Here is a 12,507-nt window from a genome sequence, read left to right as displayed (position 1 = left end):
AAATGGCGCCATGCTTATTACAATGCTAAAAGGCCGCCGAAGTCACTGGAACGAGTTATTAGCTTGCGTCGCGTCTCTACCAAGCGCTTTTCAATAAAATGTTCTCAGTTTTGGATTTGTGTACAAAACAAACCTCGTATTGTTCGCCTTTCAGTGTATTTTAAAGACGACTCTCGTTCTTTTTATAACTATTCCTGCATCGTAGTGCCTACGTTTTAAGTATTCTTATTGGGACTGAAACCAGCTTTGTGGTAACAAGTACGTAAAGAGTGCTAGGCAATAACGTTTATAATATAAATTCTTTAGAAGTAAATTGTGTCCTCTGAGGCTGGTAATTTATTTTAGAATTTTGTCTTTTTCGAATCGTCTGTTTTTAGTTTTTTGAAAGTGTTCGTTGAACTACTTTGTGTATGTGGTGGAGATGAGTCAGAAAACGTGAAGTAAATAGTTGATTGGCTATTGAAGGCAGGTACCGAAACCAGCCAACAGCTTTCACAGCACGGACAAGATTGGGTATAGTTACAGCTTTACTCTAATGACAATGAAATGTTTCGATGAGAAAAATATCTGAACCTCATATTTTGAGCTGTAGAATTACAATAGTACCAGAACCCGCCCCCCCCCCCCCTTCTCTGAAAAAATTGGACAAGTTAGAAAGTGTCACGTTATCAGTTTAGGAATACTCAGATGTTTAAAGAAAATTATTAGATTTAACATTCATCATATTTCTCACTTAAGTTCATAAATTGAAAAAATGTGTACCATTCTTGAAAAGCGGAGTACTTCTCAGCGTGTTACCATATCCTTAACTGCGGAAAAGGGATAAATATCTCAATCAAAAAAGAAAGAATATTTAGTCACACAAATGTTTCGACTAAATCGTAACAAATTTTTTGCATTTTTCAATTCATATTTCTCAGCGCAAAATCTTTCGCAAAAAAACATTTCATTTTTGGCAGGAAAGCCCGACAAGCAACTGCATCGAATACTGCCAGATAGGCGGACCTTGGTTGTTCGGATACCATTCCAGGACCTCTTGGTGTAAGGTATGAAATAAACAGCACTTTAATCACAGCTTCCTTTTTATGCCAACGCGAAAACGTATTGTAATTATTGAATACATTGGGGCCATATAACAATTATGCTCTATTGGTGTTTATTACTATACCAGGTTATGTTTTCATGCAATCTTTCTTTTTTCTCGAGAGAAAATTTTGCAAATACTTTCCGTTGCCGTTAAGTAAACCCAAAAAAGAGCACTGATCACTCAAAATCCTATTCTGCTAACACATACATGCCTCTCTGAAAACAGGTAAGTTTTCCAAGCAAGCTTTGTGAACATCTAAAGAATCTGGAGTCAAAATTTGACCGGATATACCAAAAATTGAGCGACAGTAGTACAATTACATCAAATTGTGAATCCTAATCATCAAGAGTTTTAAATATGTAACTTGATACTGTAGCGTACAGTTCAAGATTTATTCGCAGTTACTAAGTAGCGGTAATTGATTAGGACCGGCAATTAGTGTAGTAGAATCGTACTTCAAATGTTCAGTGAAACAATATATAATCTAACTCTATATTTATTTATTGTAATCACAAATAACTAATTATCACAAAATATATAAGGATCAAACTTAGTCCAGCGCCATTTTACTTTGCGCGACCTACTCAAGTATACTGCTTGATGATATTGTTACGCCCTTAGCGTCGCGACGGAGACGTTCTAGTCGGTTCAGTACGCTAGGTACACACGGCTAGCGGGAACGACACAAGTGCCACCAGACAAAGGTCGAACAGGCGCGCACACTTCTTCTTCCTCTTCCTTCTTTTTTCCTGCGTGCTCTGTTTGAGAACAAGTCCGTAACACTTCCCTCGTCGCAGGCGAAGCCCTCCGGGCGAGTCAATCATCAGCACGAGCATGACAGGGTTTCAGACGCGCGACGTGGGCAAGCTCAGTTCGTGAAGAACGTCGGCCACTTTTTGTAAGGCACGCAATCCGATAGGTGAGGTCACTAATTGCCTCGAGGATAACATAGGGACCGATATAATGCGCCAGCAGTTTCTGACTTAAGCCACGCTTCCTTAGTGGACGCCAAAGCCAGACCATATCTCCAGGGAGGTAGGTGACGTGGCGATGGTGGTCGTCGTAGCGGGATTTCGAGCGCTTTTGTGAGGCGAGAGTTCTCAGGCGGGCTATCCAAGGGCTTCTTCAGCCCGGCACAGGATCTCAGCAATCTCAGGTTCGTCGTCTGTGGAGAACGGGAGGATGGTGTCGAGGATGTGTCGAGGAGACCGGGCATAGAGGAGAAAGAATGGACTATAACTTGTTGTTTCCTGTTGGGCGGTGTTGTATGCGTATGTTATAAATGGTAGCACAGTGTCCCAGTCCTAGTGGTCGGCGGCGACGTACATTGAAAGCATGTTGGTGAGTGTCCGGTTGGTTCGCTCGGTCAACCCATTTGTTTGCGGATGATACGGGGTAGAATGTCGGAAATGCGTTTGGCACAAACGAAGGAGTTCTTCGACAACATCAGCGGTGAACTGACGCCCTCGGTCGCTGATCAACACTCGGGGAGGCCCATGGCGCAGTATAACAAAGTGCAGCAGGAAGAGGGAGACTTGGTGTGCAGTAGCCGATGGGAGCGCTGCCGTCTCACAGTAACGAGTGTGGTAATCAGTGCAGATGACGATCCAGCGTTTGCAAGAATGAGACTTGGGAAAAGGTCCAAAGAGGTCTACCCCGACTTTCTCAAATGGGATCTTGGAGGCGTCACCGGATGAAGAAGACCAGGAAGAGCGCCGGCGGGGCGTTTGTGACTCGCACATTGAGCACAGCTAGCCACATACTTCTCAGTGGTTTCACGCATCCGGGGCCAGTAGAAACGTTCTTGGATGCGATAGAGCGTCCGCGCAGATCCCAGGTGTCCCGAAGTGGGGTCGTCGTGCATAACGCGCAAAACAGAGGAGCGTAGGCTGACGGGCACCACCAGAAGGTAGCGGAGACCAGTGGGAGAATAGTCCTTTTTGTACAAAAGACCACTCCGTATACAATAGGGAGTGGAAGCTGTAGGGTCCCTTGCAGCGGTAAAGAATGGTTGGAGATTCTCATCTTTCCTCTGCTCAGTGCGGAATGTACGGGTATCGGGGAATGGACGTAAAACCGCAGCGATGTAATGATCAAAATTGTCGGCGTCACATTTCGTTGTGGGAAGCGGTAAACGTGAGAGACAGTCTGCGTCAGCGTGCCGGCGTGCACTCTTGTACGAAACTGTATAATCAAACTCTCGTAAACGAATTGCCCACCGTGCAAGACGGCCAGATGGGTCACGGAGGTTTATCAGCCAGCACAGGGAATGATGATCAGTGACCACTGTGAAGGGCCGCCCGTATAGATAACAGCGAAATCGCTGAACGGCGAAAACTACCGCGAGGCATTCTTGCTCAGTGATTGTGTAATTTCGTTCAGGTTTGCTTAAGGAACGACTGGCGTAAGCAATAACATGTTCCTTGTCGCCGTAACGCTGAATCAGCACAGCACCAATGTCAACACCACTGGCATCCGTGTGCAGTTCCGTTGGAGCAGAAGGGTTGAAATGCCGGAGAATCGGATGTGACGTTAGTAAAAACTTGAGCTGGCAAAAAGAAGAGTCACACTCTGATGTCCACTGGAAGGGAGCGTCTTTGTGGAGAAGGCACGTAAGCGGATTAGCAATGTCAGCAAAACGGGGAATGAAGCGGCGGAAATATGAGCACAGTCCTAGGAAACTTCGGAGTTCCTTCACGTTCTGAGGTGTTGGAAACGATGCAACGGCCGCAGTCTTTTGAGGGTCAGGTCTGACGCCTTCACGATCGACGAGGTGTCCTAGTACCAAAATCTGGCGCTCACCGAAGCGACACTTCTTCGAATTAAGTACTAGACCGGCGTTGTTGAAGCAGTCAAGCACGAGAGCGAGGCGTTCGTTGTGCTCTTCGAATGTCCGGCCAAAAATGACGACATCATCGAGGTAGCACATACATATTTGCCATTTTAGTCCCCGTAGGATAGAGTCCATAAATCTCTCGAAAGTTGCAGGAGCATTGCAGAGCCCGAAAGGCATTACATTAAATTCAAACAGGCCGTCGGGTGTGATAAATGCCGTTTTTTCCTTGTCGTCAGGGTGCATAGGGATCTGCCTATATCCCTTTTATCGACGGATGAAAAATATGATGCCGAGAACAGACAATCTATGGCGTCATCGATCCGCGGAAGGGGATACACATCCTTCTTTGTTGCAGCATTCAGACGGCGATAGTCGACGTAAAAGCGAAATGTACCATCTTTCTTCTTCACCAGAATTACAGGGGCGGCCCAGGGACTGCATGACTCTTGAATAACACCCTTTTCCAGCATATCCCGAACCTGCTCACTGATGACCTGGCGTTCTGTTGGTGACACTCTGTACGGCTTCTGTCGAATTGGGTGTGAGTAGCCTGTGTCAATGCGATGCCGGGTACGTGTCACGGGAATGCACCGTGAGCCGCTAGACTGGGAAAAATCAAATATGGAAGAATACTTGACCAGTAAGGCCTCCAAAGCGTCACGCTGGTCCCTGGTTAGAGAGCGGCTGATCATCCGATGTAGTTGCGTGTCAGGGGCTGGAGCGGCAGCACTTTCGCCAGGTGCATCAGTAACCAAAGCCACCGACGGGGCGTCGTCTTGGCTACAGGTCGCAATCTTCATATTCACAGGCAAAACTACTGGTTGCGAAGAACAATTAATGGCCCACAGCCGTGAGCAGCCCTTGACCACCGACAGTAGGCAATGAGGAACCAGAATGTATTTCTTTGCACAGTTAGAATGAAGCGGTGCCACTGTAGCGTCGAAGGTGTCGGAAGCACGGCTGGGGCACAAGACTGGGACGCACACCATAGACAAGGCTGGGACATTGGTATCCTCTGTTGCACAGAACACATCTTCACGGACATGCGGCTTCTCTAAGAGTCCAGAAGGAAGGGAACCATCAACGCAGAGTTCCCCAGAGCGGCAGTCGACCGTAGCGCCACACATTCTCAAAAAGTCAATACCTAGAATTAGGTCATGCGTGCATCGCGAAAGCACTGCAAACTCCGCTGCGAATACCGTTCCACCGATGGACACCGAAGCACTACACATTCCCAGGGGACACAACACCTCACCACCCGCGCCATAAAAATTCACATTTCTGTCCCAAACAAACATAACTTTGCGTCCTAACCGCTTCTTAAACGATAAACTCATTATTGAAATGGTTGCCCCGGTATCCACTAAAGCCATTGTCGCCACACCATCCACAAGCACATAGACCGTGTTCTTTAACATAACAACAGATGGAGGAATTTCTTCAGGCAGCGCACAGTCTCCAGCGGCCTGACCTCCAGCAGCCGCGCTGACTAGTTTTCCGGCAAAGGCGATGCCGACTGCCTTCGTGGCCGTGGTGACGGAAAGCGGCGCGCAGAAGAGGCAGGTGGTGGTGAGACACTTCGTTCGGAAGCAGGAGAGTTGTTGCGCGGTCCATTGGTCTGGGGATATTCATACGAAGATGGGGGCCATTGCCAATTAGAGTCGTAGAAATGGTTACGTGGCGGAGCATTTTGGACGGGCCGATCGTAACGGGTGAGTGGGCGGCTGCGGCCGTATCGAGCTATGTGCCCCTCAATGCCGCAGCGTCGGCACACGGGGGCTGTGCGACGAAAACCTTGTTCCCTGGAGGGCTCCGAGGAGACAGTGTGCATTGGGTAGCGAAACTCATCTTCAGGTCTTCGGGTTGGACGCCGGAAATAGCGAGCAGGTGGTGGTTGAGGATGGTACTCATAGTGCTGATCATAGGGCGACAAGAAGTTAGTTGGGCGCGAGTCGTAGCGAGGCGGGTGACCAGGGCTATCGAACCTTGGCGTCGGGCTGTTGGAGTAAGCGTCCGCCTGTGCCGTATTGATAGAATTCACAACGGGCATCGACGGGAGCAAGGAGGGAGGCCCTCGAGAGCCGACAACGTCAGAGGGCAAAGATGATGGAGACCGTACAGGGGGCTCAAACCGCTGCAGTTCCTCACGAACTATTTGCCGGATCGTCGACGACAAGTCCATGAAGTTGTCTTCAATGCTCGCCACAGATGGAACGTTGGCGAGCCGCCCAAATTTTGGAGTTATGCGACGAGTCTTCAATGTCTCGAATGTGCGAACATGCCGAATGACATCACAAACGGCGTTCAGGTCACCTTTGTCAATTAGAAAATTATAAACATCATCTGCGATGCCCTTCAGAAGATGTCGTACTTTATCTTCCTCGGTCATTTTAGCGCTTGCAGTTTTACATAGCTTCAGGACCTCCTCTATGTAAGTTGTGCATGTTTCTCCAGGTAGCTGAGCTCTGTGCGTAAGCGTGTGTTCAGCTCGCTTCCTTCGTGCAAGACAGTCACCGAAGCACTGCCGCAATTCAGTAACGAAACGATCCCAGGTGGTAAGAGAGTCTTCGTGGTTTTCGAACCAAACAAGAGCGGTATGGGTTAGGAAAAAAAACCACGTTTGCGAGCTTAGCGGCGGCGTCCCATCGATTGTAGTGGCTCACCCGTTGGTAGTGGGTCAACCACTCGTCAACGTCCTCGCCTGCCGCTCCCGCGAAAGTCCGGGGCTCCCGATAGTGATGCGAAGAACTGTTCGCTGCACCCGCAGGCCGATCTTCAGCCTGGATCACCGCGTCACCACGGGCTGCTTGCGGGTCATTGGCCGATTGCATGGCGCTGGTTTGCGGTTCGAGGCCCGCAAGGCGACGACTCCGGCGAGGCTCCAGTTGTGTCGGTGCTGTCTGTAGCGCCAGGGATCGTTACCCGGCTTCTCCACCACAATGTTACGCCCTTAGCGTCGCGACGGAGACGTTCTAGTCGGTTCAGTACGCCAGGTACACACGGCTAGCGGGAACGACACAAGTGCCACCAGACAAAGGTCGAACGGGCGCGCACACTTCTTCGTCCTCTTCATTCTTTCTTCCTCCGTGCTCTGTTTGAGAACAAGTCCGTAACAATATAGCAAAAGTTCAATTTTTTTTCAATAATTAATTGCGATCTGCAATCAAACCATTGCATTTATTGACGCCCGTTCCGATCCAACAAAATATTTTTAATGCTTTAGTGTAAAGTTGAACTATTATTCCCTTGTAAATGATTGAACAAAATTCAGTATAAAACAAATCCTTGATCGCACGTACATTAGAGATACGTTATCAAACGATATTTGACTCAGTCCTTAGCGTTATGCTTTTTTTAGGTATTGGATCGATGTTTAGTGGATTTTTAGTAATTCTTGAGGCATAATTAGTAAAGCTCTCAATTCGTCACGTGGCCGTGAGCCTGTACACCGCAGTACTCAAAACAAAGGGAGATGGGGCGGAAAGGAGGAAGGGAGGTTATGATCCTATTCGAAATCTGTCAAGCTTGAAGGGCATCTTGGCCCATCCAAGTGGTCTTAAGGCTTCTATCTTGTGTAGGAGAGCTATGCTGTACGGCGTGTTCGTACCTAGGGTAGTGCACAAAAAAATGGTGCACAAAACTTCTCTCTTGAGAGAAGATAATTAACCACAGCTGGTAATGTTTTTACAGTCACAATGCAATGTCATTGAAACCAGACAGAAAAGGAAAATAAGTTCCCACGGATATTTATAGGCTCTCAAGTGTTTACAACAATGGTGCAGCGCATTATTTTGAGCAGGGAATTTCACACTGCAAACAAAAAAAAGAAACGCGAACAGCAAATGGCCAGCAGTGTCCTCAAGAGTTTTCCAAAATGCTTTCATGATTAGAAAGAAGTAATATTAAGTCATTAAACGCACAATCCAATGATTTTCCTTCTTTGCTTCCCTGGCAACGTGTGAGCCAAACTTCAAAAAAAAAGAATCTAAACACTCACCGAAGAAAGTCCTTGTAATTGTATAACTAATCTAGAAGAGGTATAGACAAAGCGCGCCGGCCTATGTATAGGCCCGACCAGCGTGATAACGCACCACGTCACAAAGAAGTGTCACGCTAACACATTTCTCCTCCTCCCCCCCCCCCACACACACACACTGGCTCTTCTACAGTTCTTGTGGTCTGAACCAGTCCGGTTGCTTGTGCAAACGCGTGCTTCTGCGAAGGGGTGGTTCTTCCCCCGCAGTAGATGGTGTCGGCGCTGGTGTTTGTAGCTGCCCATGGTTTTGATGAAGTGAGAGGTCTCTACTCTCGGAGGTTGGCACTGCGTCATGCCATGGAGGAGGTGGAAAGGTGGACGAATTTCGGAAATTAAGTAGCGGCACGAGACAGGACAAGGAAGAAATCACATCACAAGCGTATGCGCTATTTAATTTCTTGGGCGGATTTCATTCTTCTGCCACTCGAGCTGATTGGGCCTCCTCACTAAGCTGGAGACCGATGAGTGAAGACCGTCTGTTTGGCAGCGTTGTTTTACATGGTCGCTCTGGGGCTGCCAGACGATCAGCACAGTGTGGCTGTAGATGATGAGCGTGGATGAAACGAAAATGCCAGTGCACTCTGACCACGTGCTTCACAACACTCACAACTTGGTGCCCCATAATAGCCTCCCAAGAGGCCTGTTACCTGGCCCCCTCTTCACGTACACGCGATCACATTCGCGAAGCACGCGCAAAGCACCACGCGACAGATCACGCTTTTCTTTCATGTCAACTTGTTTTTGCTGCATATAATCGATAAAGCGGGACTTGAGCAATTAAATCTGCGTAAGTTGCGCTAGATGCGCAAGTTGTAGATGCCCGCATATTCTCGAGTGCGACCCCCGTGGCCAGATGATATGACTGACGCCAGGCGTGGACGACGAACGATGAGCTTTTATTGAAAGCACTGAGGCAAATATATAGACTACACCACGTCACAAATCAGCGTCACGCTATCACAATTACAACGCTTTTAGGACCTGCTATGGCTTTACCAGATCAGCTTCTTCACAACTTAGTCATTATCACAGCCTTCTCTTCCCATAGCATTTCCGGTCAATCATGCTGCGTTTAAAAAATCGTTGTCTACAGTCTTTATATTTTCTATACAGTCGCAATGCTAGAGCACTCAAGAACTATACGTGTCACCAAATAATAAATATGTGGTCAGTTTATTGCGACCGCTTGCTAACGGGACAGGAAACGAAAACATCCGCACTTGAAGCAAGTACCGAATGACCACGCACGTCACTGTGAAAACTGAACATTTTGTATGCATTCCGCAAAACACCCTGCCAGCGGTTATCTATGTTTAACGTATTATGCTTCAAAACCACTTGATAGTTTTTTATTGCTTTTAGCTTGTTTCATTGATTGATTTTACGTGATATTTACCTTACTAAAGGCGTAGGCCTGGTGCGATATTTCGTCCGTGTATGTGGCGCAATCTGCAAGCCGCCGCGTAAAATGGCGGCGGAAGTTTAACCATGACATTCACGATCAAATCGGGGAAATTGACCGCTTTGTCAGAGCGATTAGGGATATAACCCTACCTGTTTCGTCATCTCGTAGCCACCGCTTCAAATTTCGGACCTTCAAACTCATATAAACCTGGGTATAACGAGCGAAAGCACCCGCCGGTACATCAGCTATGACACTCACGCACTTGACACGAGTAATTGAGTCTCAGCAGGGACGGTTCGAATCATTGTCGAATGTATCATTTTTATGGCGAAGGCCCTACAAGAGGTCGGGGTCAGAAAGCCATAGGCACTGCTGACTAAAAATATCCCAGCAAGCTGGAGAAAGTAGAATGAGCCTCCTATACAAAGACAAGGGTGAAAAATATCGCATCAAGTGCTATAGGCGTTAGCAGTGACATCGTTATTGTATAGAACAACAATGCAGGCAATCAAAGATCGGTTACAAGGGTGTATTGAGGACGGGTAGATATTAGGCGAACCGCAGAACAGCCTCAGGTAACATGACAGAATAGACAATAATTTAGTCACAGTCTCAATGGATGTCATTTTTAGATATCAAATGGGCTTACGATAATGTAAGCCGCACTCTGATGTGTCATTTTCTGGAAAAAGAGGGTAAAGCCAAGGATACGAAACGCCTATTGAAAGACATTTACAAGGAGAGTAACGTAGCAGTGAAGTGGCAGGCCTTGGGTGGTGCAAAAGGAGTTGCTATTAAGAGGGGAGTTGGGCAGGGATGTCCTTTATCACCACTTCTATTCACAGTCTACATCAGAGGGATTGAACGAAAGTTAGAATTGAAATGATTGGGTTTTATGATGTCATGGCGGAAGAGTGGTGATTGGAACTTAGCAGTACACCGGCAGATGATATTGTTCTTCTAGCAGATAGCCAGAAAGACTCCAAGACTTTGCAAACAGTTTCGAAAGAGAGGCAGATGTACTGAGAGTGAGAGCGCAGAAAAATTCTGAGTCGGTTTTTAGGGATGAGCCCGGACCAGTCACTCTGCAAAACGTAAGTTAGAGGTAAGGTAAACAAGAATTCAGTGTAGAAGTAATTTGGTATTTAGATAAACCATGGCAAACACTACTTGCGGGATCACGAAGAGGAAATTCTAAACAAAGCAAGAAGAAACTCTATTGTCATAAAAAACGTCAGGCTCTAAGGATATAGCAAACATGAAGTTATTCGAGGAATCTGGAAAGGCGCAATGGTACCGGACTTGACGTTTTCAAATGCTGTGCTGTGCTTGGGATCTGCCACGACTTCACCGCTTGAAGCAAAACAGACGGCAGTCCGCACGCTTTCTTTGGGGGCACATGGAGCCGCTACAGATGAGGCAGTTCAAAGTGATTTGGAGATGGTCGCCGTTCAAAGTGCGGGGAGGGGGGGGGGGTATGAAGTACGGTGCACTGGGAAGAACGGTTGAGGCAAACGACTGAGAATAGGTGGCAAATTCTGTAGGTACTTGTACCGGTGTAGCATTGATACGACATGGAGAGCACCTAGATGGCTTGGAAATAAATACAAATTTCATCGGAAAGGAAACGATATAAAAACCACCTTGAAACAAACAGGAACATCCTCAGCAAATCCTCATTGGCAAAAGAGAATGTTGGACTCATCAACGATGCAGCTTTGGAGGGCGGCTTAGACCAAAATACAAACGGAAATTTTTTTTGATATATCAAACGGTGGTACTTTACTTTCCGAGGCAAAGGCTGGACGCTTGAAGACGAAATGCTTCCTCCAAGCATTTGACTCATAAATGACATTTGCTGCTGCTGCGTGCAAAGTGGGGAAGCGGTTGAACATATTATTATAGGCTAAGGCATTTCAACTACCAGTGTACAACGCCGACGCAGGGATTCGAGGAGCACCAGGGTTTCGGAACATCCATGGCAGGCTAAACTGTGAAATAGTGGGAGCAAGTAACAGGCGACTTAAGTCAAGCAATTATAGTGTTGGACTATGCTGAAGAAATAATCATTTAAAATAAAAATATTGAGCACTGGACGTATCACGAGCTAGGTGACACTTCTTACCACTCTGTTAAAAAAGGGATGCTAATAATTATATATCTAACTATCCAGGCTCCATCACTCTCTCTGATAGCTGGTAAACTTGAAAGATCCGTCACGGGGAGTCGCACGTAGAAGCCAATATACCGGGCTCAAATTGAATTACCCGCGCTAGGCTACGTAGTTATAAATGCCGACCTAACGTACACCTTTGCAAATCGGAGCCGCGGCGCAAGGTAGGTGGGAAAATATTCTTGGTTGGGGGTGTTCAGCATGTGAGTGCTTTTGCGCGACCACTTTAGCATTTGATTTGGATACGTTAAGAGCAACATCACGTCCAAGAATGACGGTTTTATTCGATTTTCTAGCATTTGCACATCTGATCTTTGCAGGCATCTATATACATTTAACACATAAAATGTACAACTTGATGTGGACCTTAAACTTACAGTTTTGTACTTATTGCTCATGTTCCTTTTGCAATGCATAATCTCAAATTACGTTTCTCTTGCCACAGACGACCGACCCAAAAGAACCTCTTGGAACATGCTGTTATGGCGTCTGCCAGGTCCATACGAATTGCGCTAAGGACCCGGAGAAGGAGATAACTGGCTCTGGATAACAACGCTGTCCTTTAAAGAGAACATTATCCAACCCTAATTATCAGTGCATTCAAAAATAAACTCTATATATATAATAAAAGCTTTGAGCGTTTCAGTTTAATTCAGGTTTCAATGCGATAGCTTGAAAGCCGCTGTTCCGAACAAAAACACGATAAGTGTTTTGTTTTGAGCGAACCACACTTGAGAATGGCTCTTACAGGTGTGAGGTACACGGGTGTAACGACGGGGGAATGATGAGTCAGACGCTGTGTGAGGAGAGCCCTTTTTGGCTGACTTCGTCGAACTAAACTCATGGCATCGTGAGAAGACTGCAGGCAGCTGGCATGTGCAAGGCAAATACTGGCAAGGCGTTGACCACAGAAGAACCTGGAACATTTCAGGGCCTCCAGTCAGCTGGCGCAGCTGAAGAGCGTGTGGTG

The 12,507-nt window shown here is 46.9% G+C and overlaps 1 protein-coding gene across 1 annotated transcript in view; it reads left to right on the top strand.

The window, feature by feature from the left end:
• Positions 1–12,292, top strand: part of LOC146174906 (uncharacterized) — a 99,109-nt gene extending 86,817 nt beyond the window's left edge. The window contains exons 9-10 of the mRNA XM_084583265.1: positions 960–1,046; positions 11,983–12,292. Of these exons, the coding sequence (XP_084439391.1) occupies positions 960–1,046; positions 11,983–12,087 (192 nt within the window). The 3' untranslated portion in view covers positions 12,088–12,292. The remainder of the gene's footprint in view (positions 1–959; positions 1,047–11,982) is intronic.
• Positions 12,293–12,507: the final 215 nt, after the last annotated feature.

The sequence above is a fragment of the Amblyomma maculatum genome, chromosome 11 (genome assembly GCF_055883805.1).
Source record: "Amblyomma maculatum isolate TAMU_Amacu chromosome 11, ASM5588380v1, whole genome shotgun sequence".
NCBI classification, from domain to species: Eukaryota; Metazoa; Arthropoda; class Arachnida; order Ixodida; family Ixodidae; genus Amblyomma; species Amblyomma maculatum.
This window is presented reverse-complemented; position numbering and strand designations above follow the sequence as displayed.